Raw genomic sequence first — 27056 nt, forward strand, 5'->3', positions numbered from 1 at the left:
GAAATACACCATTTCATGCAGAGGTAAGGTCGCTATGCATGTCAAAATTCAAGTTTAGTTGTTAGATATGCAAATAGATAATAATTCAGTGGTATGTATATAATAATAATAATAATAATAATAATAATAATAATAATAATAATAATAATAAATGAGACTCAGAAAAAAATATAATAGATGAAAATATACTTTAGAATATATTATGGTAATAAATAAAGTTTTTTTACTATAAATATTAAGAACATTTAATAATAATTATTTGACAATTGATAATTCTAATAACTAACAAATATCTAATGAAAAATAGAACTTACTGCAAAAAAAAAGGGCAGATATTTTGGGTGGAGATTAATTTTAGAAAATAATTTTATTATAAGGATTTTTTATAATTAAAGTAATAACGCAATACTCGTCATAAAAATTATAGGAATGCTCATCCCTTAAAATAATATTTTGAGATCGATGATCATTACGAGTAATAAAAATTTAATAAATTGATTTATATGTGCCTTAACCACTTTTTATCCCCTTTCTTTTTTTCTCTCTTTTGACAACACTATAATTGTCTTCAGCTTTGTGATGCCTTCCTTCTATAAATTTCTTGTATGTAATCACTTCCTCCAATTTTTATTCACCCTCCTTAGATTTTAACGTCATCTTTTCACTTCTTCACTGATTGGCTCAAACTCATCTTCTTAATCCAATACTCATCAACTGCACTTTCTCTAGATATCACTCCTTCCACCCTCTTATTCCCCTCTTCTCCATTTCACATCCCATCCCTCCACATATTTTAACTCTCAAGTATCTTTTAACTCTAATACATTGCATTATATTCTTCTATTACATTAAAGGTTGGATTAATATTGGATTTATGTTGTATTTTGGTTAACATGAATTTATTTTTTTTTGTCTCTGTTGAAAACACCTTTAACATTTTGTTTAGGTTAAGAATTTGATTATATGATAGCTCATATAAATGTAACCTAAGAATTAAGACAGACTTATGTTAACATGAAATTTTTACCATATTTAGTTTATATTCTGATAAAACAAAATTTGGTTACAATATCATTATATTTTAAAAACAAAATTTTTTTTATTTAATGTACTTTATGATATTTTGTGGTGATTCTAGAGAGTTTAGAATGGTTAATTTCCATAAATTCTTCCTTTTGAAAATATTATATACTATTCCTTTGTGCAAACAAAAGTTTACGTTCAAAACTTTAAAATAATCACAAACAAAATATAATGCCACAATGAAATAGAAAGACATGCATTAGATTAATCACTGAATACTAGGGCAAGGAAAGACAATTATAGATCAACTCTTATGTAGTGAGCTATGGAAGATTAAAATTATGAGTTAGAGTCAAATTTGAAATCTTAAAATAGTGCTTGGGCAAGAGCTCTTTGGCTTGGTATACAACAAAAATTTTTATGTAAATAAATTAAAATGTTATTTTGATTTTGAACTAGAATTGCTTTAAATAAAACAAAAATTTATGTTGAGAAAGATAATGGTGAATTCATGTGCCATATTCAAACAATATTTATTGGAATAAAAATGTATTGAAGTACATGTAGTTATAATCATTGTCTGTCAAAAAATTTACAGTGATAGAGTGATAATTTAATGTCTCAATGTTGCACGAAAAGCTGACACACATACATATGATTGAAAAGCAGCAAGCAGACACCTTATTGAGATGGTTAGTTTTACTATAAAATTGTAGAAATTGGGGAGCTTAATAATATTAAATTTTAATTTGAGTGTTTATTGCTAAAATAATGCATTGAGATTTATGCTAGATGATAAAAAATTTATTGATGATGCTTCAATTGCCTCCTTTTTTTTGATATTGGTGTTTGTATTGTACAAAAATATAAATTGCTATGAAAGTCTCCATCAATATTTCAAACACCAAGAGAACTTGCACGCTGAATTGAAATAAGAATTCTTTGATATTAATACTTAGTGGAGCATCAAAAATGACAAAATTAAATCCATAATGTAAAAAAAAAAGGGACAAGTAAATACCACTTAAAAGATACTGGATCTTATTGTTAGTGCTAGTTTTAGCAACAGCCAAACAACAAATACGTGGGGTTTTAACATGCAAACATGCATACCAAGGATCACATGCATGTGCATTATTAATGACTCCGCATGCAAGCATGAACGTGAGAAAGGTCACAATGGTGCATGAGGGGGCTAGTTGGCTTGCATGGGAGATCTTGAGGGTGCAAGCAGGTGTGTGCCTAGCGCACGCTTGAGTGTGATAGTTCTGCAGACACTACAACAACGGGCAGGGGCAATGGTAGGTGAGTAGTGGTTACCCGAGGCGTAGCATATTGAGTAAGGCCATACTAGCTGTTAGTGGCACTTGGTAAACCAAAGTTGGTTGGGTCAAGCTACATGACATGGGACAACATGAGCTAGTCGAGTTAGGTCAGGCACCATAATTTTGCGAATCATTCTCACATGCAATACTTTATGCTTGGCCACACATGTGCTCGAGCATCTGCTCACTTAAGAGCTTGTACACATGTACACAATCACGAGCAATTTTTGGGGCTAAAATATGATATTGTTTGCATTTCAACCAAAAATATTTTTTCCCATAATTAGGCTAAAAGTGGTGAGGAGAAGGCACACTTCCCCTACTCAGGCTGAAATGTCACTTGACCTATTGTTATGCCTGCTTTCTGGTATATGGTAGCATCTTTTCTTCTGTGCTGCTGTTTCACTTGAAGTCTCTTTTTGGCTTATTGTAATGCATTTTCTCTAGTATTGCTTTTGTACTTGGAGTCCCTTTTTGGCATGATGTTGTGCTTTTCATGAGAAGATTTTCAATTTTTTGAGATGCCAATGTCCGGAAATCCTTACCCCTTAAAATTTGAGAAAGTACCAACATCCTGAGGGGGCAAAATTGATGCTAACAGAAGATTCCTTTATATTATTTCAAAAAGATTCCACTTTTTGAACAACATGGTGGTGAGATTACCTACTCTAACTACCCGAGCTGGTTCACTTCTCCTTAGACAGTGCAACTTATGAAGCAAAATTATGAAGTAACATGCAATTTCCACCAGTGCTTGGGTTGATGGATATTTTCAAATTACTATAGATAGTGTTTCATAGCTCTCTTATTAGGTACTAATGATCATTGTCAGGTTGATCACCTTCTTAAAATAATGGGAGGCTAAGTTGATGCTAGAGATCTTATCTAAGATTGGTGGGTTTTTTAACGATGCACACCACCATATATCCTTCAGAAGTAAGGCATTGGATCTTTTCACAAAGAAGCAAATAAAATAACAACCTCGTGGATTTTTCTTCATGAAAAATTGCTAGGGATTTCATGAAATTAGAGGAAATCATAGTAGTTGCATATTTTTCTTCAGATCATAGTGTATGACATACTGTAGATGTTTAGATTTTAAAACTTCAAAGATCTAAAGTTCAATTTACAATACATAAAAAAATCTCATGATAGAGGAATTTTGTTTATAATAGGTGCTTTCATAAATCCTAGATGATCTTTTGCTACGATGCTGAAGAAATCTGAGAAAAAATGCCTTGAACCAAATTTTTTTGTATTTATAATATAGCAATTGAAGCACAATGACAATGGGATTTTTCATCCAAAGTATAATAAGAGGAGTGATTGGACAAAATATCCTCTAACTAGTCCTTCAAAGATCCATATTCTGGAGAGTGTACTGAATTATTCATGCACTGAGTACTTATAGGAGAAAGAATATGTGAATATTTTTTTGCATATGTCAATCAACTTTTATTTTATGTTCCTTTCATTTATTTGATATGAATTGCTTTTTTTAATATGGAAGATGAAAGTTGAAGCAGGGTTCAATATTTTTTGAAAGAGTGGAGCTGCAAATTTTTCAAGATCAAATTAATTCAAGGAGAGTATAAGTGAAAATATGATTCCAAATTTGAAGAAGCTGCAACCTTAGAGAATAAACAAACGAAGTACATAAGTGAGATTTCCATGATGGAAAATTCACTCTCGTTATAACATCAAGATCTAGAGAGTACTCGAGAGGAGTTGTTAGAGATAAGAGTTAAACTTAGTTAGAATACTTAGCTCTTCAAGGTTTTAAGAACGAAGGTGTCTGCATTTGAAGAGGAAAATAAGAGATTGAAGTTCAAGAATAAATTTTATCTCTTTGAAGTTAGTGTGAAGGCTACGGAAAACTTCAAGAGCTTGATTGAGTTCATGACTATTATTTGAAATTGTGCTCAAAAGACTTGTGATCATCTATATGATGTTGAAGTGAAGGAATTAAAGTGATAATATATTGAGGAGGGATTTATATGATGGGTTTTAAAGGGGTCTCGGCCAGTGCATTAGCAAATTAGAGCTGATATTGAGGGATTTAGTCCAAGTCAGACTTTTGAAGATCCTCGTTCATGCTCAGATAGTAAGGAAGCTAAAAGTGACTTGCATGAGCATAACCCTAGCAAAGAATAGAAGGGCCTTATAGTGGATTATCATTCAGTGTTACTTATCTTATCTTTAACTTGATGTATTCTTTGCACTTTGTGATAGTGTGTGTATTTGTACAACTTTAAACTTGTTTGATGTAGATTTTTACACTTTTTAAAAGTACCTATCTTTTATATTATACTCGCTGAATATCTCTTTATTTTTCATGTTATAGTATAATTTTAGATTGTAAAGCAAACTAAGAGTCACCAAAATTTTTTTGGAGCTACTCAAACAATGTTAACCCATCATGGGTTGCATTATTGGAGATAAAATTCCATAGTTAGGGGTACTTAACTTATTTTAGGTTGTTAGTCAAAGCACCTGCTTGACGACCATAATTTGCGATGGAAAAGGATGAATGAAATCCACCAATATTTTTTTGACCCATCCTAGAATGTTTAGCTTGTGCACTTTGCTTGACAACCATAGACTGTATTCAAAGAGATAATATGAAATCAACCAAAGATTTTTTACCTATCTTAGTTGATCAGTTGAAGTTTCTTCTTAGCAATCGTAGCTTCTTATGGAATCGGTAAAATTGAGTTCCATTGCGACCAATTAAACCTTGAATTAGGTGCCATAAAATGTTATGTATTTCTTGAGTATAGGATGCGGGTCGACATTAACCGTAATCTTTCTTGGAAATATGATTGTGAACATATTCAAGAATCAAGATGGACAAATTTTTGTTATTACTGTTTGATCCATTTCCCTCCAACAGGACTGTTGTTCACATGAGACCATAAAGCGTCCCTAAATTTTCTTGAGAGAGTGATTATAATTGTATTCAAATAAAGTAATTTGTATAAAGATGGGGAAGTCATTGTACAAAAGAAGTCCAACAGAGAGGGCGATGATGCTTCCTCTAGGGTTCTTGTTGTAAGAGGTTTCTTGTCTTATTACTTGTCGATTGCAGATGATTTTTTGATGGCTTCATCACATAATCAACCTTCTTATATGGAAATTCTTGCAAGTAATCAAAACCATGTGAGTAATGATGTGGCTAAAAATCTTTTTACTTTTCAATTTAAAGACCAGATGATGGGCAGCTCGTCTATTAGGCTCTTGAAGAAAGAGACAAGAAAGAGTGGGAAGCCTTCTTTATTTGATTAGGTAGAGGAGATTAATTTTTTGTGGAAACTCTAAATTATGCTTTAGTAGGAAAATTCACTTTTGCGAATCCAATAATGGAAATCATTCAAAAATTCTTTGCAGAGTTGAAGTTACAAGGAAATTAGAACATTGGGATCCTTGATGGGAGGCATCTCATGATCAAATTAAAGAAGAAAATTGATTATACTTTGATTTTATTAAGAAAGGTTTTGTTAATTAAGAAGGTGAACATGAAATCTTGAAATGGACGACATAGTTTAATCCTAAAGAAGAACATCCTTTTTTACCTACATGGTTTCAATTCCCACACTTGAAGTTACATTCGTTTAATATAAAAGCATTTTACTCCTTAGGTTCCAATTATAAAACAACTACGAAGATAGTTCATGCTACATTTAATTGCACAAGATCTTCTGTAGCAAGAGTAATGGTGGAAAGAGATGTTACACCGCTTTTAGTGATTCGATATGGATAGGAAGTTTGACCTGAGGTTACTGACAGAGTGTAGAGATGGAATATGTTACCCCTTATTATAATAAATGTAGGACGTTCGGGTATAAGTTAGGTAATTGTTTTATTATGCATCTAGAGATGAGGAAACTCAAAGGTGATATTATTATGAGTAGAAAAATTGTTAATAGAGATGAAGAATTAAAGGCTTATGAAGGGGATTTTATTTCTAATCAAAGAGAACAAGGTGATGTGACAATGAGGAAGGAATTCAAATAGAGCTAAATTCTAATTTTGGCTGATATTGGAAAATAGAAAGATCTAGTGGCACATATTTATTTTGATGTTGTGACAAGTAATTTTGTTGAAGATGCTGATTTACCTCATCCTTTAAGGGTGATGGATAATGATGGTCTTCAGGAATCAGAGATTCAAAATGAAGGAGGAGAACAAGATAAACATGGTCCTGGTTGTAGTGAAAATAATGATTTGGAAAACCACAGTGATTCTGAAATAGGTGATTTTGGGAATGATTTGGCTAATACTAGAAGAAAACATAAGGAAGGATGGCTGGTCCAAAAAGCTAGAAAAATGAAAGTTAAAGGTTTAAAGGAACTCTATTATTTTAATCTAGAAGTAGCCCAATTACTTGTTAGTGGAGAATGGGATGATTTAAATAGACATCATTCTTTTACCTCCAGGGAATACATGAGGTTTAAAATCTGTTAATAATATTTAATTGTATTAGAGGTGTTGCCAATGAAAACACCTCTATCAGGTTGAGAAATATCATCAGGTCTTATAAAATTAAGTTTTTTTGAGTTCTTGAACCTCTTGTGGTAATTCATAAAAATAATAAATATTTAAAAATAATTGGGAATTTTAGGCTTTTTGTTAATACCAATAACGAAATTTAGTTTTTGTGGAGAAGTTCTTTAAAGGTGACAATTATGGTAGACCATCCTTAATTTATTCATATTAAGGTGAGTTGCATAATTGCTCTTTTCTTATTGGGGAAGGGTTGGGGTGGCGGAGGAGCCTCCTAATTTGAATTTGGCTACCAAATTTTCTGAGGCTTTGATAAATGCTTGTCTTTTTAATTAGGTTTTATGGGAAGTCCTTTTGCTTGGTCGAGAGGCAATATTTTTTGAAAGATTGTATAGATTTATTTCCAACAGTCTGAGGGTCAATAATTTTCCTATTACTAATGTTCAACATTTGTTAAGTACTGGTTCTGATCATGCTCCACTTCTTCTTAGTGTGAATGTAAATAAGAAACCTCCTTATCAATTCAAATTATTTAATACATGGATTTTACATTCATTATTTAAATAGTTTGTGACTAATAATTGGAAAACTCTTTATTGTGGCAATGTTAGGTATAGATTATGGAAATTGCAGAAAAATTTGGCTATATTAACCTTAGAAGATGGAAAATTGGGTGGTGTTTGGAAAACTTCACACTATTGCTCATAATGCTAAAAATAAAGTTAGAAGATTGAAGGAGGAATATAGTAATGCTATGATTTATTTTAATGCGTTATTAGTAGGTCAATAGAAGCGGACTATAGCTATTTATATGTTTTGACCGCACTTTGTGTGGTGTCTTTTCTTTCTTCCTTAGAAGCCTAAGATCTAGCCATAAGACTATCCTATTGACTATTTTAGAGAACTGGTGATGGAACCATACCCGATTAGAAATTCTAAACACTTCTACTTCTTTACTCTTCTTATAGTTCCACATGTTTGGTTTTGACCTCTAGCACTTAGTAGGATGAAGCCAGGAATGGGAGAGCTCAAGTAGAGTCCCCATAGGACTGTCTGGCCTTAGGGTTAGCCCTGGGTGGTGTGGCCTTAGTTAGTCTTGCACACACACCCTTGAGGTCAAACCACAACCTAAACTCAGAATCTAAACCCTTAACCAAATATGCTTAACTTGGTTCCCCACTCTTTTGGAGACTCATGTGGGTGGTCCCCCAAACCCTTAGCCCCTGATTAGGATGGCTAGGACTAAAACATAGAGGACCCAAAATGGAGGATTTCCTTGGTTTCATAGCATCAAATGGGTAATTTTGTGATTAGTCTCTTCAGTGAACCTCAATTCCACTAAAACCTCCATTTTGACCTTTTGCCCCCAAACTCTTCCAAAATTACCAAAATGCCCCTACAACCATAATTTTCCCAAAATTGCCCAAATTCTAAATTTCTCTTAAAATAATTTAAAACCATTTCAAATCATCCAAATTGACCAAAACACCCCAAAATTCTCAAAAATTCCCAAAATACCCCTAAAATTGCCAAAATTACCAAAGTACCCCTCATGTCCAAAAAATTCCCAAATCATTCCAAACCTCCTCTAAACCAAGCTTAAACCACCCAATGGGCCCAATTTGACCAAATCCACCAAATTTAGCCAAAACTTCCAAATTGCCCCTAAATGCCTAAATTCCTTAAATTCATCTCAATTTCCACCAAAATCACTCCAATTTCACCCAATTTCAAACCCAAATTAAACATCAACTTGCATAATCCAATTATACACCAATTTGGAGTCCATATGTGGCAAAAAACAAATATCCACAGCTACTTACAAGGATTTAAATACCTTAGAGAAGACTCAAATCCTTGAGTATTGGGTCAATTAATGTAGGATAAGTAGTGTAGGGTATTTCTATTGATTTAGGTGAATTATCGGGTCCTGAGGCATAACTTGGTGGGTCCTTAAAAGTTTAATGGATGATTTTCTTAAACAAAGAGTAATAATTTTAGTTGTCCTTCAAACTATCTAAAAGATCATAAAAGTGTTCGAGGCATAACCCTAAAAATCTTTTAGAACCTCTTGAATTGTTTCGAGTTCATTTCAACTTATTATATTGTTAAATTTTTTATAAAAAGTTAAATTAGGTTCCAGTGAAGTAATACACCATGTGCTCAATGAATCTTAATATTTTAATTGTCCCAAGAGAGGGGTACGCAGACATTCATTTGATGTTTTATGTAAGGGTTATGTAAGTATATGCCCCCTTATGGGCAAAATCAAGTAGGGGTACGCAGACAGCTTGTACCCACCATTAAAGTTGGGCTTGTAGAGTTTTGAGATGTTCATTAATGAATCATGTTTCTCTTTTCTAATCCCCATCAAACAACTTTTAAGGATCAAGTCTAGCTCACTACTGAGCCCTTAAATCCAATCTCGGAATAAATTTATAATAATAAAAAAATGTTAAATTAAATAAAATTGAATTCTCATTAAAGGATCACAATTGTTGTCTAATCATGAATTAAAGGCTTCAAATAAGTGATTTATTAATTCTCTAATCTCAAGTCCACTACCTTAGCATCATCCAATTGAATTAACCTCCAAGTCATAATAATTTATAAATTTACAATTTTACACTTATCATGAAAATGTGATAAGTTGGTTTCTAACTATTAACCCATCATGTTTCAAACATCCAAAAGAGTTTATTATGATCCAAATTACCTAAAATTTAATTAGGGCATCAAAAATCCAAAATTACCATTTTGCCCCTAGGATCTCTCCACCTCATAACTCATTAAATACAACTCAAATAACTATGTAATTTTTATGGTACTCCACTCATGGGCCAATTAAAATATTAGAGGAGAAATGATGATTTTTATAATCTTTATTTAATTTATATAATTATTTTAGCTCAAAAATAGGATTTTCAATGTTAATTTATTTAATCAATAAAAGTAAAGTTTCTATTCATGGGAAAATTATAGAGGTACATATAGGTTAGAGGACCACTTGGACAAAATTTCATGATTTTTTGAATTATTATTATAATTATTTATTCATTTTAGTGATTAATTAAATAGAAAATATAATTTAATTTCAAAAAAATTACCTTTTATATTTTTATTAAATCTATATAAGTCTAAAGAACTCAGAAAAATAAACTTTTCATTTTTGTGATTTTTATTTTATTTATTATATTTATTTTAATAAAAAATGAAGGAAAATACATTTTTAGAATTCAAAAATACATAATTAAATTAGAAAAATGAGGAAAAATATTTTGATGGGCCCCAAGTGACCAAAGAATAAGTAGGAACATTTTTGGGAATTTTCATATTTTTGCAATTTTTAATTATTTTCAATTATTTTTAATTTAAAAAGTAGCTAAAAAATGAACTATTTATTTTAAAATAAAATTTATTTTTCCTAGGTTCCCCTGATCACAAGGAATACTAAAAATCACTTTTCATAATTTTTCTAATTATATTCTATTTATTTTAATTATTTTAATGCAAAATTCCCATTTTACTTGAAAAATAGACTTTAATGGTCAAACCAATTCAAATACGTTTCAAATTTTTACAGAGAATTTAAATTGTCATTTTTTACAGTGTGAAATCATTTTTTGTAATTTTTGAATTATATTATATTCATTTTATTTTTTGTAATTTTTTATGTTATAATTAAGCAAAGTAATGTACATAATTATTTAAATTCATTTTAAATTTTTCCTAGAGTCCTCTAACCACAAGGAACCTACAAAAATAAGTCCCATAGTTTTCTTACTTAATTCTTAATTTATATAGTTATTTTAAACATAAATAGACAACTAGGCTTGAAAATTAGGGTTTCATGGAGAGAGAAGTTCTCTGAATTTTGAAAAATTAGAGAACATTCTTATGACATGAGGAACAAAATCCTGAAATTTCATGCCATGGTGTTTATTATTTATTGAATTAAAATTAAAATAAGCTAGAGAGTATTTATTTGATTAAAATTAAAATACATGCAAAATAGTTTATTTTTATGATTTTTCTACACTAAGTTATGAATTTTTAAAGTTTCCAAATTAATTTAAATAAAAAATACCCTATTTATCTACTTATCCATGCGGTATCCACGTCGGCATCCACATCAACCTACGGCGGCTTCGAAAACATACACGACATGTTCTGATTCATTGTGTTTTACACCTCAGTGTGCCACACAACCCGTTGTTCACAAACAAATCTCCCGTCTGACTTCTCCTCTGTTGTTGGATCAATACACATACAAATGGATGACATCCATTCATCGTCCCCATTGTTCTAAACCATGAACCATCCACCCTAAGATCTCGCTCGAAACTCAACCAAATCATATGGGGTTTGTTCCTATATCTTCATCTATTCAAGATGAACCTATCTATATGGTCAAATACGTATGAAATACAAGTTCGCTTCACAATAAATGAAACCGAGACTAAAATTAGGGATTTTGAAATATACATTTGCCCAAGATGTGAGGCCTCGATTGGGTGCTTGTGAAAGCTTCCTTATGGTCCAACGAATCTCCTTGAAGTGTCTGTTTGAGCTGGTATAAGGTTCAAGTATGATTTTGAACAAAGGGTGGTGCGGCCTTGGTATAGAGGTGGGTTAGAGTGCTCGGAAGAGAGGGGTTTTGATGGGGAACTTCCTTATTTAGTCTGAGGAAGCTTTTGGGTGGTTTAATTTGAAGTTTTGTGGAGTGACAAAATAAGCCCTGGATTTTTAACTCAAAATTAGGGGTTGAAAGTGGGTTTGAGTGGCTGAAAATGGCGGGGTTGAACCTAGGAAGGCTAGAAAGGAGCTCTGTAAGCAATTTAGAGGACTCTCCCCAAGCAATTGGCAACACTCTCTCTTTGACCGTGAAGGGGTTTAAATGGCCATGGTTGTGGTGGCGAACAAGGCAGTCAAATTGGTGGAAAATAGTGCTTATGTGGAGGGTTGAGCGATGCTCGGCGCAATTAGCCAATGGGAGTTGGCCACAGTGGATGGGTGAAATTGAAGCTTGGTCCATGGGGGAGCCTTCTCAGTTTTAGGTTTTTAGGTCACTAGGCCGGCTGGCCAGGCCAGGGGAGGTGGCTAGATGGCTCAAAGAACCCAGGGGGAGGTTTAATTGTGATTAGGATGAGGGTTTAATCAAATGAGAGCAAGATTAGAACACTTGGCCAAAAATGAGAAGAGATCCCATAAATCAAGAGACCCTTGGTCCATGGCTCCAAAATTGGGTCTTGACTGATTTGATTAACATTCAAGGGGACTAATCAAGGTAGGAGAGGGTTAAGTTTGGTTAATGCAAAAGATTTTATTTGATTTGGGGTTTATGTTGAAAATTGGGGTTTGAGCCAAGAATTAGACTTGGGCTTGGCTAAAAAATCTCTTAAAAGGTCCAATTGAACCATATGGATTTCATGAAGAATTTAGAAAGTGAAATTGGGGAAATTGAATTGATTGCTAGGCTTGATTTAATGGAAATTTGACTTAGGGTCAATTTTTGGGAATTTGGTTTGGGCTTGGATTTAGACTAGTCTAGGGTTTGGATCTCGACCAATTGAGGGTTCAAATTGATCTACAGAATATTATGAAGAGTTTAGAATCCAAAATTGGGGAGATTGGATTGTCCATGAGGTTCAATTTGATGGAATTTAAGAATATGTTCAAATTGGAGATTTAAATTGGGCTTGGAATTTGATTTTAAAATTGGATTCAATTGGGTTTTAATTTGGTTTCAATTGGGCTTAGACGTTACGGAATTTGATTTGGATTTGAAATTGGAGAAGTTTGAAAAAAATTTGATAGAAATTGAGGGTGATTTAGAGACTTTAGGAATGTATGGTTAAAATTGGAATTTTGGTCAAAATTGCTCAATTTAGTCAAATTAGGTTCAATGGGTGCTTAAAATTGGTTTTGGGAGTGTTTGAAATGATTTGAGAGGTTTTGAGAATTTTTGGGCCATGAAATGTATTTTGGTATTTTTGGGAAAGTTTGGGGGCTAAAGGCCAAAAATTAAGAATTTGGGTAGAATTGGGGTAAAATGAAGATATTAATCACAAAGTAATCCATTTTTGAGCCTTGAGATCAGGGAAGATCCCATTTTGGATCCTCCATGTCTTGGTCTTAGCCAAAAACTAGCCTAGGGCTAAGGGTTTGAGGGACTATCCACATGAGTTTCTAAAAGACTGGGGAACCAGACTAAGCATGTTTGGTTAAGGATTTAGGTTGTGAGTGAAAGGCAGGGGTTCAAGTGTGCGTGTGCAATACTTGCTAAGACCACACCACCTAGGGCTAACCCTAAGACCAAACAGTCCTATGAGGACTCTTCTTAAGCTTCCCATGTTAGCTCCACCTAGTAAGTGCTAGAGGTTAGAACCAACATGTGGAACTTCAAGAGAGCAAAGAGGCATTTTGAATTTCTAAGGGAAAGGGTTCCATCACTAGTACTTTAGGAATAGTTAATAGGAAAATTCTATGGCTAGATCCTAGACACTTAAGGAAGAAAGAATTAACCTCAACAAAAAGTGAGGTCAACAATTGAATCGACAGCTTTGAGTTCATTCTAAGATTGAACTTACAAAGAATTAGTTAAATCTAATGTCAATTAACCTTAACGTTTAGGTTTGATGTTGGTTGGACTTAAGGAAGTTTGATTAAGTCTAATATAAGTTAAACTTAAGGTTTAAGTTTGATGTAAGTTGGACCTAAAGAAGATTTGCTAAGTCTAATTTGGGTTAGACTTAAGGTTTAGGTTCAATATAGGTAGAGCCAAAAAGAGATTTTTGTGGATTAGTCTTAAGGTTTTGGGTTCAATTTGGGTTGAACCTAAGGTTTAGAGTCACTTAGATTCAATTAAGGTAGAACCTTAGGTTCAATTTAGGTAGAACCTAAATATAAGGTCACTTAGATTAAATTTAAGTAGAACCTAAGGTATAGAGTCACTTAGGTTCAATTTAGGTAGAACCTAAAATATAAGGTCATTTAGGTTCAATTTAGGTAGAACTTAAGGTAAAAGGTTATCGAAGGTATAGAGATACTTAGGTTCAATTTAGGTAGAACATAAGGTATAAGGTCACTTAGGTTCAATTTTGGTATATCCTAAGGTAAAAAAGTCACTTAGATTCAATTTAAGTAGAAGATAAGGTATAGAGTGACTTAGATTCAATTTAAGTAGAACCTAAGGATAAGGTCACTTAGGTTCAATTTAGGTAGAACCTTAGGTATAGAGTTACTTAGGCTTAATTTAGGTAGAACCTAAGGTATGGAGTTACTTAGGTGCAATTTTGGTAGAAGCTAAGGTATAAGGTCACTTAGGCTCAATATAGATAGAACCTAAGGTATAGAGTTAGAGTTACTTAGGTTCAATTTAGGTAGAACCAATTTAGGTAGAACCTAAGGTATAGAGTTACTTAGGTTCAATTTAGGTAGAACCTAAGGTATAAAGTCACTTACGTTCAATTTAGGTAGAACCTAAGGTATAGAGTTACTTAAATTAAATTTAGGTAGCACCTATGGTATAAGGTTACTTAGGTTCAATTTGAGTTGAACCTAAAGTATAGACTTACTTAAGTTCAATTTAAGTAGAACATAAGGTATAAGGTCACTCAGGTTCAATTTAAGTTGAACCTAAAGTTTGGACTTAAAGGATTTGGTTTAAGGATCGGAATAAGCCTAATTTAATTAAGGCTTAAGGTTGGTTTAAGTTTAGAATAAATTTAATGTGAATTAAACTTAAACATGTTTAAGGTTACTTAAGCCTAATTTAATTAAGGCTTGAGAGAATAATTAAGTTTAACATGATTTAGACTTAATTAGGATTTGGGGTGACTTAAGCCTAATTTAGGCAAGGTTTAAGTAATTAATTAAGTCTAATGTGGTTTATACATAATTAAAATTTTGAGTTTCATTAAGTCTAATGTTGGTAAGGCTTATTGTTTAATTAAGTCTAATTAGAGCAAGACTTAATTAGGGTTTAAGGTATACTTAAGTTTAATGTAAGTAAGGCTTAAGGTTTAAGTAAGTCTTCTTAGGGTCAGAATTAATTAGGGTTTAACATAGTTAAAGCTTAATTTAAGTAAGGCTTAAGGTTTATAATAGTCTAATTAGAGTTAGACTTAATTTAGTTTTAATGTATACTTAAACTTAATGTAATTAAGTCTAATTAGAGTTAGAATTAATTAAGGTTTAAGTTGATTTAAGCCTAATATAAGTAAAACTTAAGGTTTAATTAAGTCTAATTAGAGTTAGACTTAATTAAGATTTAATGTGGTTTAAGCATATAAGGATTAAGGTTTAATTAAGTCTAATTAGGGTTATAATTAATTATGGTTTACGATAGTTGACCAAAGGAAAATATATTGAGATTTTCGTACCTATTTTATACTGTTTTTGATGATATTACACTTTAAAAAGGTATTTTTGATGTTTTGCTGCAAGAATGATGAATTAGGGTAATTGGAGCAAAAAGACGCAAAAAGGAGCGAATTTGGAGCGAAAATGACCAAAATGTGAAGATTTGAACTAGGGCGCTGACGGCGAGCGCAACGGCGCCGACGGCGAGAAATCCTTCGAAGGCCAGCCGACGGATTTAGAAAGCCCACTGACGGCGCCCTCGAGGCCATCGACGGTGAGATCGGCAGTTATGTCCAACAATGCATTGGATGAGGACGAATTTTGGATGGATGCTTAGGTAACTCTTAGGAAAACACATCCACATCTTTAAAAAGAAGATTTTGGCTGAAAATTGGAGGCTCTGGCTAGAGGAAGAGGCTCAGTACGAGGGGTATTAAGTGTTGGGAAAGTGTAGAGAGTCTAATTGTGAGGAATTCTTTGAGAGATTGTAAGAGTGGAGGGAAAGTGAGAGATTTCTTCCTCCTTGCCACTTCTAAGAGGAATTATGTGTTGTAAAGAAAGGAAGAGATTCAGAGGAACATCGAGGAGCTTGCTTGGGGAGAAACTAGAGATAAATGTCATTTACTTGTTGTAGTTGCATGACTTTGCTTTTATATATGAATTCCAAGTTTTGTTGTGTCTTCCTCATGAGTTCTGAATAGCTTTCTCTGTCTTTCTCCTTGTCTTGAGATTTGTGAAATGATGATTTGAATTAGTTGAGCCATGAAAATATTAAAGAAGTTGTGATGATCTTTTCACCTTTATCTTAATTTACTTTCAATCTGGCCAATTGATTTGTTAAAATATGTTGAGTTTTACAACTAAAGTGGAGATTACATCCAAGATTCAGGGAGGTCAAAGCCCTTGGAAGTTGGGTGCAAATAAATAGGAAAATAAAATTATAAAATTATCGGGTGTAGAATTGGAGATTTTAGAGTGACAGACTAAAATTCCCAATTATGTTCTGTCGTTTGGGTGCTGAAGTGTAGATGTTAGCCCTCAGGCGAGGGGAATGTGGGAGCTCCGAAGTGAGAGCCGGTATCCTCCCAGCCTAGCCGCAGATTCAGTAAACAAGCGTAGGATTAGTCAATGTTCTTTATGCCTGGACCAAAGGGTAAAGAATATGTATGCTCATATTTGGCACAACATAATTTGAACTGATTCACTTTATCCATTCACTATAATTTCTTGACAAGGAGAATGATGCTTTCTTATATATTGAACATCACATTAAGAACTTAATTAATATAATTAGTTATTTAAGAGTTATTAGAATTACAGATTTATTTCAATTGTCTATTAGTGATAGATAAACAATTTGAATTCCATTGTTGCGATTAAGTATTGCTTTTATAAAGTTTTAGTTCGTGGTTCTAATATTACTCCCTGTGGGATCGATATCTAGGACTCCATTAGAGCCCTATATTACTTGAGTGATACGTATACTTGCGTTGATAAGTGTGACTTTACCATTATTGAATATTTTATACATACACCTTTATTAAATCTATAGTTAAGTTTTTGGTGTCTGGTGTCGTTGCTGAGGAATTAAATCTTTTAGCAGCAGTATTAAATAATTGTATTTTTAAGTATATATAAAGTTGCTGTCAATAGTTTAAGCCTAATTTAAGTAAGGCTTAATGTTTAATAATCTAATTAGGGTTTAAGGTAGTTTAAGCCTAATGTATGTAAAGCTTAAGGGTTGATTAGGTCTAATTAGGGTTAGAGCTAAACAAGGTATAAACTGGTTTAAGCTTAATATAAGGAAGGCTTAAGGGGTTAGATTAGGTCTTTAAGGGGTTAGATTAGGTCTAATTTAGGTCTAATTAGGGTTAGACGTAATCAAAGTTTAAAGTTTGCTTAAGCTTAATGTAGGCAAAGCTTATAGATTTAACTAGGTCTAACGAATACCTAATCAAGTTTTAGGAGGTGTTAAGCCTAATATTGATAAGGCCTAAGAGTTTGATGTGGTTTAAAAGGGTTAAGACCTAATCACGGCTTGGAGTAACCTAGGTCGACATTTTAGGATTCAACTTGGTCTAACTAAATGGATTTAATGTCTGACCAAACTTTATGTCCAGATTAGATCACTTTTAAATAATATGGCTTAAACCAAAATTTTGAGTTAAAAGTGTAAATTTTTAAATTGGCAAATTAAATCTTAAAGGTTTAAATGTCATTTTAAACCTTTAAACTGATTGGAAAATTTGTTTTAGTCACTGGAGTAATCTCCAGGGATTTTCTAACTAATACCAATTTTAATTTTTAATTTTATGGTTTTTTTATAATTATTTTAAAACTAATTACAAAATTTGGTAATAATTGGTGAATTTCAGTTTAGGGATTTTTCCTAACCTTAGAAAAATCAGAGAATATTCCCAGGGATGAAAGGATTAATCCCTGCAAATTTTTCCTGTAAGTTGAAATTCATTAGGATGAGAATGTAAAAGTCAATGAGTTAGTGTATCTTTAATATAATGAAGAATCCTTTTAGTTTCCCTTAAATGCACTTTAGTGGGAGTTTCCACATAGCAACTAATCATTCCAACTTCATATAGAATGTTTGATCTTGTGCATGTTAGATATTCATGCTTCTAATTAAACTTTTAAATATAGTTGGATCTATTAACTTTCCATATTTTTCATAACTTCATCCTCATATGTTTCTTGTTTAATGAGTATGCATTCTTTATTTTGCTTCACTTCAATTCCAAGAAGAATGATACAAGTCCATGATTTGTCATCTCAAATTCATTCACTATAGCTTACTTAAATTCTTTGAGCAATAATGGATTATTGTCTGTAAAAATAAAATCATATGCATATAAACAAATAAGTAATATTTATCAACTCCCAAGCTTCTTTAAATAGATGACATTATTATAAGGACATATAATATAACTATTTTGCTTGAATTATGAATTGATTCTTGCATTCCATGCCCTTGGTGCTTGTTATAAGCTATATAAACCCTCCCTTAATTTATAAATTTTTGATTCATGACCCTCTTCAATATATCCTAATAGTTGTTTGACATATACTTCTTCTTCAAGAAATTCATTTAAAAAAGCAGATTTCATGTCCATTTGAAATATTGACCAATTATTTTGAACAACAATAGAAATAATTAAACAAATAGTTTTCATGCGAATAATAGGAGCAACTACCTCATTATAGTCGATATCTTCATTTTGCTTGTATTTTTTTGCCTCTAGAAATGCTGTGTACTTTTCAAGTTCTCCCTTTCCTTTCTTCTTTCTTTTGTTTATTTGTAAGCATTATGTGCTCAAATATATTTTTTTTTTTCACTAGAGATTGGATTTCTTCATCAATTGAGTGACTTCATCTTTTATCTTTTATAATTTTTTCAAAATTTAATGTCTCTTTATTTAAAAATAAGCGGAGTAAGTTAAACTCATCAGTTTCTTTATAAAGCTCTCTTAAGCTTTTTGTCTTCTCTTGCCTTTGATTATTACTTGGGTTGTTAATGAGGTACTTGTGCTCGAAGAATATGATGAAGATTCTTGCAAATTTATGGATAATTGCTCTTCATTTTGTAACTTTATAGGGAACCATGCTTCTTTTTGAGTGACTTGGCTTTGCCAATCCAATGCACTTTCTTCATCAAACCTCACAACCCTACTGAAATAATTTTAAAAGTGTTAGGATCAAATAATGTATAAGATTTATGATAATACTCGATGAAGATGAGTTTAGAGCTTATGTCGTCCAACCTAGTTCTTTTTTGTTTAAGAATATGTGCATATGCAATGCTCCCAAACACCCTGAGATTACAAATATTTGTATTTCTTCATGTCCAAGTTTATTGATGCATCATATTATGTAAACTTGAAGTTGGGCACTGATACACCTAAAATAAATAGCATTTATGTACACATTTTTATACATATTTTTGAGGATATTGTTATTTAATGGAAGGTATTTGTGTGTTTTTCTTTCAAGTACAATCAAATAGATGAAAAAATGATGAAAGGAGTGAAAAATGATCAAATTTGGAGAAAATATGAAGAAGGTGTGCAAAAGTACTGTGGCTTTTAAGCACCCAGAACTGGCGCTTAAGCTCGAGGTAAACCGAGAAGGCAGTGACTAAGCGCCACATACCTCGAGCTCAAACACCAGAGGTAGTTACTTGATGATTCAATGAATTTGAATGAATTTTTGAAGGGTTGTTTGAAGCAACTCTTGGTGAAAACGTGAGATATGGTTAATGAACACAAAAATATATTCAATTGGCTATTGAAAGGAGACAACTCTTGGAAGATTCATTGAATTTGGACACATTTTGAAGAGACACCAAAACACCTTTTAGAAATTATAAAAGAAGACTTGGATTGGATTGAAGAGACCCCCATGCCGCCCAAACCCCTAGCCGCACCCCCCTCAAGCCCCCTAACAACTTCAAACGCCACCGACGCCTCTCATAGATTAATTAGAATATTTTTGTAGAGAGTAGAAGAAAGGAGTTGTAGTGTGTGAGTAGAGAGATTGTAAGAGACAGAAAGAGAAGGGATTCAAAGGGACTTCAATAATTTGGTGGAGAGGATTTGAGATAATTTTTTTCTTTGTGACTACATTTGGTTTTAATTTAGGCTTCTTTTTTGTTGACTTGATTTCTATCTTTAAACTTAAGTGTGGTTGTGTTTTCTCCATGAATTCTGAGTAGTTTTCTTTTCCTTTTTCCTTAAATGATAAGTGATTAAGTATTGGATGGAATTTGTATGAAGTATTAATCTTTAATGTTGGAATAAGTTGTGATTATTTTTAACCTTGTACTTCATTTACTTCTTGATTTGACCAATTAAGATGTTAATATCTGTTGTGAAAACATGTAAGATCCGTGATGGTATTGTCTCACTCAACTAATGGTAAGAATCACATGAGATTGTATGGATGAGAATGTAATTCATATGGTTGAGTACAAATAAATGAAAAAATAAACTTTGAAGGGAGTAGAATTAGAAGACTTTAGAGTGACAGACTAAAGCCCTTAATTTGGTTTATAAGTATAGGTTTTCATACGAGATGTTATCTCCCCAGGTGAAGAGAGAAGCGGGAACTCTAGAGTGAGAGCTAGTATCTTCCCTACTTAACCCATCTTCAAGACTATTCAAACTTTAAATTAGGCAATATTCTTTATAGCATGTCTAGTAAGGGTGAAGAATACAATTGCTCCTATGTGGCACAACACATTTTGAATACTTCCATATTAGACTTCTTATACTTATACTGATTCATGATAAGGAAAAAGATATTTTATTTACATTGCTTTCATCTTACAATTATCTAGTTAAATTTAGTTAGTTGTTTAGTTTATTTTCAATTATAAAAAATTTCCAAAAAGAATCAAACTTTCATTTCTATTATAGCATCTATAACCTGAGTAAGAATATTTTGCAAAGTAAAATTTTTTATCTAATTTTTCCCGACTTATTAACACATTGAAATTCTTCCAGTGGGTTCAATATTTGGGGCTTAATCAAAAAGTTCTGTATTACTTGATAACGATACGTATACTTACGTAGTATCCCATATTTAAATAAAATAATTGCATTTTTATTTGCTTCGAAGTCAAGTTTTTGGCACCGTTGCAAAGTAAGAGATATAAGTAAGAAAAAATTAAGAATATAACCTCATACATCATAGTACTATCATATAATATCGGGATGTGGCACCAATTGAGAATATAAATAGCGCATGCCACTGCCTCAACCCAAAATTCTTGGTTCTAATCATGCTTCAAACCATTCTTAAAATATTAAGAATGGTGCAACTATTCCTTTTCACAATGGTGAAAAAAGTATTATTAGTTGATGTTGAATGTCATGCTCTTCACAATAATCTTTAAATATTTTAGATGTAAATTCACCACCTCGATCTGATTGGAAGGTTTTTACTAACATACCACTTTCATTCTCCATACTTGCCTTAACTTTCATTAATTTGATAAAAGTTTCTATATTTTCTTTAAAAAAACAGACCTAAGTTTTTCTTGAATAATCATCAGTAAAGATAAGGAAATAACGTGTGCTACTTATCAAAGGATGTTGGAACAATAGGCCTACATACATCCATGAGGACTAATTGAAGAGGATTCTTTGCTCTAAAACTTCATTTGGAAAACTTTTTCTAGGTTGCTTTATAAATATACTTTCTTCACAAATTTGATTTGAATGATTGATTTTTGGCAACCCATATACCATTAATTTTCTTGAAATATTATTTAAATCTCCAAAATTTAAATGTCCAAGCCTCATGTGCCAAATTCATGAAGAATCTTATATGCAAGTCTTCAAGCATTTCATTATACCATTCTTTATGTAGAGAATAAACATTCTATTACTTGTCTTTTTTACTTGGTCTATTCACTCATACAGATTATTTTTAATATCGAGCTTTTTTATCCTTCATATGAATATCAAATCCTTTTTTAAGTAATTGTCTGAAGCTTAAAATATTATTCTTCAACCCCTGAACATAATAGACATTAAAAATAAATTGGTTACTTTCATCTTTAAGAAGAATAAGAGTTTTACATTTCCCATTCAACTAAAATTTTTGAAGAATCTCCAAATTAAAATTGACTCTCAATTGCCTCCATTTTTATGAATATATCTTTATTTCCACACATATGATTACTTCCTCCAATATCTAAGTATCAATTATTTTGTTTTTCATCTTCTTCTCCTTTGAATGAAAATAATAACACATTATCCTTTTGTTTTTTCAAGGCCAATTTATCTTTTTCTTAATTATGATAACATTCGGAAGCATAGTGACTAACTTCTTGCAAATATAACAAAGAAAATATGATTTTTTGTATCATTAGTATCTTGGCTCTTTCTTTCAGTCAAAAACCATCTTCATTATTTTTTGATATCCTCCATGTCCATATCCTCAGCCTCTTCCAAAGACACGATCACAACTACGGCATCTGCTTTGTCCATTGAAGTTGCGAGCACTTGAATTATCTTCATTTTTAGAGTCTTCATTTTCATTCTTTAAATATAAGCTTTGATTGGTGCGCTTACCCGAAAATATAATACTTTTTCTTATTTTTTTCTTTTTTCATAAGCCATAAAAGATCCCATAAGTTCATTAACGATTATAGACTCTAAGCCTTTAGCTTCCTCAATAGCTACTTTAATGTGCTCAAATTTATCATTCACCGAACGTAAAATTTCTTCAATCACTTGAACAACTTCTAAATTTTCTTCATTTCTCGTAGTTGATTGACAACGGCCAATACTCTTGTGAAATAATCCTTCACATTTTTTGTTTCATTCATTTGGAGTGCCTCGAACTCGGCTTGAAGAGTTTGAAGTCGATCCTTTTTCACCTTGTCCATGCCTTTATAAGTGACAAGAAGTATTTCCTATGGTTGCTTAGAGTTGGATGCGGCGACCACTTTCTCAAAACATACCTCATATAAGCCTTGATAAACGAAGAACGCTTTCTTGTCCTTTCTATATTTTCTTTCAACAAATCCCTTTGGGATGTCGATAATGTTGCTTCGTCCTGTGGCTCGACATGTGCTTTTTCATTTAACTCTCAAATATCCAGGGAACCAAACAATGCCCTCATATGAACACACCAATTCTCATAATTCTCTTTTATGAAATGAGGCACTTTTAGATTCAAGCCACTTGCCATCTTTTAACAATGTTGACTCTTATACCAATTTTGATAAAATAAATAGATACATATGTGGAAAATATTGAGAGGTGAATAAAAATTTTGTGTGGACAACAAAAGAAGAGATTTTTTTTTTTTTTTTAGTTTCATTCAATCTAAAAATGACAAGGTTAAGACCTATTATACTAATCCAAAGTTTCTTCTTGAAGCAATTCATATGCTAGCATAATCTAGAGAAACAAAGAATCCAATTTTCTAGATTCAGGTGGATGTGGAATACTAAAGGACTCTTTATTAAATACATCTACTAAATATTTCTCATATTTAATATTTTTGATTTAATTCCGACCAATACATACATATTGATATATTTTAAACTTAAAAGATAAGAGATTACATTTAAGACAGTCTATTGTGTGTCAAAATATAATGCATGGGACCAATATCCTAAATTTTCATCAACCTTATATATATATATAAAATGGAAGGAGAGAAACAATAATTGAATTTGCTGATAAGGGAAAAGCACCGGCATTCTGAAGGCAAGCTGAAGCAAGTAGTCCTCAGAAAACCAATTATTCATCTTCCTTTGCTTTGTTGGCAACATGGATGTATCAGTCTTTTAGAAGACCAATTGTTCATTTGGTATCGCTTTGTTGCTCTGCTATTCATTATAAAATAATTTAACCACTATTCTGATTGCCAATAATTTTGCACGTGAAATCAGGCAAAGTTGGTATATATAAGTCGATTTCTTGAAAAAAAAAGTGAAAATTATCAACAAACGAATCATATTTGCATAATACTGCTAATTAATCCCATAATGTTGAATGTATTTCTTAATCATATTACTGTTATTGATTAATTATAGTTAAATCAAATGCTAATGAGGGACCTACAGCGGTCCTTAGATATTGCTTTCTTAAACTTATTTCAGAATGCTTAGGGCTGTTTGTGGCAGCTTATAAGTACGAGCAGCGTTTTTAAAACGTTGCTCATGTTTCGACAGTTTATCCGAAAACACGGTCAGATTTTTACACTAAAAACAGATCAAAGATCGAACCCCGCCGGCGCGGGCCACCCGCGAGCCAAGCGAACACACAAGTCTTGGCTTTGTGGGCGCTAGAGCTGATTCACATGGAGAGCAATAAGGAAGCAAAGTGTTATTTCCTGATTGTGATGGCCACCTCCCACCTTTCAAATCAAAATCTAGTGCAGATCTCCTTAGCTAAAGGTGGGTGCCATTACAGGGACCCATGTGGCCCTTGTTCTTCTGTTTCCTCTTAAAAAGCATCTATTTCATATACCACATGGAGAAGTTGCGTCTTATCTTTCTCCTCTCCCTCTCTCTCTCTTTATTTTTTATTTAATTGTCTATTTATTTATTTTTTTTTGTGTGCTTGAATTGCGTTATCTCTTCTTTCTCACTTCGTGCCTTTCACATCTTTTTTTAACCAACATAGGGTACTCTTTATTTCAAGTAAAACCATCTCCCTTTTGATCATATTATTATTTTCTTATAGCACACATACTCACATGTGCTACATCTTAACCTCTGTGATTGCTGGTAATTCGGGTGCTTTTGAGGTAGCTTGTGCTTTGGTAAGTCGCTTATCTGGGACCTGCGTTTTACGTTTAGTGTAAAAAATCAACTACTGTCTCGAATAAGTTGCTCAGACGTAATTTCCATACGGTGAGCCAGTCTTTTCAAAACACTGCCGTAGCGGATAAGTTGCCCCAAACGGAGCCAATGCTAAGAGCGACTTGGCTGAGTAGCCCGCTTGAACCGTTCTAGAAGGTAACTTTTTTTTTTCTTAACTCACATACCCATATATATGTGCAAAGTCTTAAAACTCCAGTTCTCATGAGTTAGATACAAAGCTAAGAACCACTTGGTCAAGTGGGCTGCTCGAAGTGATAATATAAGTAATTTTGCATTTATGTAAATTTGAATTACTAAATCATTACTTTTTTTCTGGAAATTTATATTCAGAATGCTTGCAGAATAAAGTCATCTTCAGAGCAGACGTCAAACAGGTTGTTAATGTTATTAAGATGAAAAGTCACAAAAGTTGATTTAAATTTGTTTTCCCTGAAATTGAGACTTTAATATAAAGTGCACATGAGCTGAAGATATTAGACTTAATGTTGCTAATCAACAAAGATTTTGCTCATAGCTTCTTCTCCATTACTATCCTCTTCATCTAAGAGATTCTCAGTTATGCAGCTCCACGAAGAAGATGAACTGGTTGCAGGAATTTGATTTTCTTCTTGTCTGATATTCCTTGCTCTCAAGTTCTTCCTTCTTTTCACAGAGATTTGACAAACTACCCACTCTTTACTTGAAACAAGCAAACTCTGCAACCATTAAAGAGCATATTATTCAAATAAGTAACGGTCTGAAGAAAAAATCACTATCCTATCAACATACTAAAAGCATACTAAAAGTGATTTGTTTGTCAATTATACAGTAAAAATATATCAAATTTCTCTGAGCTAGTAATTAGCACTTACTTGGGCTGAGCTCTTTAGAAGTTCTTTGTTGGGGAGGCTGTACTCATGCATGATCCAATCGGTTTTTGATCCATGAGGCGACTTCCCTCTGTAAAAGGCCAAGACTTGTTTCAAACCAACTAATTCGTTTCCTTGAGAAGAAGCCAAGACTGGTTTCTCCTTCCCCAAGGGCTTCCAGTATCCCAACTTTGTCTCTCGGTAAGATACTCTCCCTTTCTTTTTTTGACTCTTACTCTCCCTAAGATAGAAGAAGTATTTATCTCCACCAAACCCACCTAAGTTTACTAAAACATAGCCATCAAAATGTACTTCAGAAAGGGCACAGGTTTAATATGTGAAGTTCAAACAATATGATCAAACTTAAGGCTCTCATATGAATTTGCTCACAAATAACAAAATCTTTCTGGAAAAAACTTACAGGGTAAATCCCAGGGGTTCAATTTCCCAAGATCAATTTCAGGAATGATGGCAGCCGGCAAGGGAAAAGAGAAGGCCTTCCTTCTAAGGTACTGAACAACAAGCTCTTCGTCAGTAGGGTGGAATCTGAAACCAGGGGGAAGTCTGACCAAACCATGCTTCATAAACTCATTTCTCTCCATTTCTTTTCACACAAGCTTAAGGCTTCTCTACTTTGTCTCTACTTAGAGGCCACTCCCTGAGGCCCAAATTGGCTACCTTAGCAGAATTCATCATCCATTTTTAAAGAAGCTAAGTGAAGGAAAGAGAGTGAAGGAAGAAGAGAAGAAGAGGGAAGTGGATGTGAGTTGCATGAGATGGGGGGAAAGGGGAGGTTCTTTATAAGAAAAGGGCAGGGGAGAAAGGAAGAGCTGTGATGGAACATAGTAGCGTGAGCCACACTCAAGCAAAGAAGCTGCTTTCTTTCTAGTTCCTCTTTATTTGGCAACAATGGGAGGGTATTGCGGGATAATTTGGCCAATGCGTGGGAGTTTTTCACATGAAAACTTTTTGAAATTGGCGGATGTCATGTCCTTCAAACTTAGCCGGGCAAGGAAGGAACTTTTTGTCAGATAAAACCGTTCATTTTGACTTGGGGAGACACTCCTGTGGATGGTAATTGATGCGTGATTAATGAGGGATCAACACTTAACTGCAAGCAAAAGCCAGACGAAATTAGTTTTTTTCTTTCCGTAACTGTTGCTTCTTGAAGGAGGTGAATTTTGCTTAGGGGTAACTTGTTTATTTACGCTCTTAGATTGCTGTCTTTCGAACTTTATACACCTTTTTATATTGGTACAGTAACGGTAAAATATGTCTTTGAAAGATAGCAACCCGTTTCTTGTTTTTCTTTGATAAGAGAGAAATTGTTCCCTTAGAAAAATAATAATAATAAAATAAATAAATAAAAGAGAAGTTCGAACGATGAAACCATAAATCTATTGGGTGTTTTCTCGGATGGCACATGCAGTAATGAAGCAATAACAGAAAAAATTCAATAGATCTAAAGATAAATTATGCTAATCAAATTGTTAGGTATGACTTATATATTAGATAAGGGATAGATACTGGAGCGGAGTGGAAGCATCTATCTAATTGAGAGAGTTTTGTTAAATGAGTTGAAGGTGTGGGGGCAATGTCCCCCGCAATACGGTACCTGATAATTTTGTGATTGCAATA

At 32.8% G+C, this 27056-nt stretch overlaps 1 protein-coding gene across 1 annotated transcript; it reads right to left on the bottom strand.

The window, feature by feature from the left end:
- Nucleotides 1–24743: 24743 nt before the first annotated feature.
- Nucleotides 24744–26408, bottom strand: LOC110023154 (NAC domain-containing protein 83-like). The gene is made up of 3 exons (XM_020722426.1): nt 25840–26408; nt 25422–25705; nt 24744–25265 (listed from the first exon to the last, which is right to left on the bottom strand). The coding sequence occupies exons 1-3, from the start codon at nt 26018–26020 to the stop codon at nt 25059–25061; spliced, it is 672 nt and encodes a 223-aa protein (XP_020578085.1). The 5' UTR covers nt 26021–26408; the 3' UTR covers nt 24744–25058.
- Nucleotides 26409–27056: the final 648 nt, after the last annotated feature.

The sequence above is a fragment of the Phalaenopsis equestris genome, unplaced genomic scaffold (genome assembly GCF_001263595.1).
Source record: "Phalaenopsis equestris unplaced genomic scaffold, ASM126359v1 Scaffold000219, whole genome shotgun sequence".
Lineage (NCBI taxonomy): Eukaryota > Viridiplantae > Streptophyta > Magnoliopsida > Asparagales > Orchidaceae > Phalaenopsis > Phalaenopsis equestris.

What these genes read in the sequence shown, in the direction of transcription:
- LOC110023154 (XM_020722426.1), bottom strand. Translation starts at nt 26,020, where the DNA reads ATGGAGAGAAATGAGTTTATGAAGCATGGTTTGGTCAGACTTCCCCCT. An exon ending in GAACCCCTGGGATTTACCCT is followed by an intron (nt 25,706 to 25,839) that starts GTAAGTTTTTTC and finishes GCTATGTTTTAG; the next exon opens with TAAACTTAGGTGGGTTTGGT. An exon ending in TTCTAAAGAGCTCAGCCCAA is followed by an intron (nt 25,266 to 25,421) that starts GTAAGTGCTAAT and finishes TAATGGTTGCAG; the next exon opens with AGTTTGCTTGTTTCAAGTAA.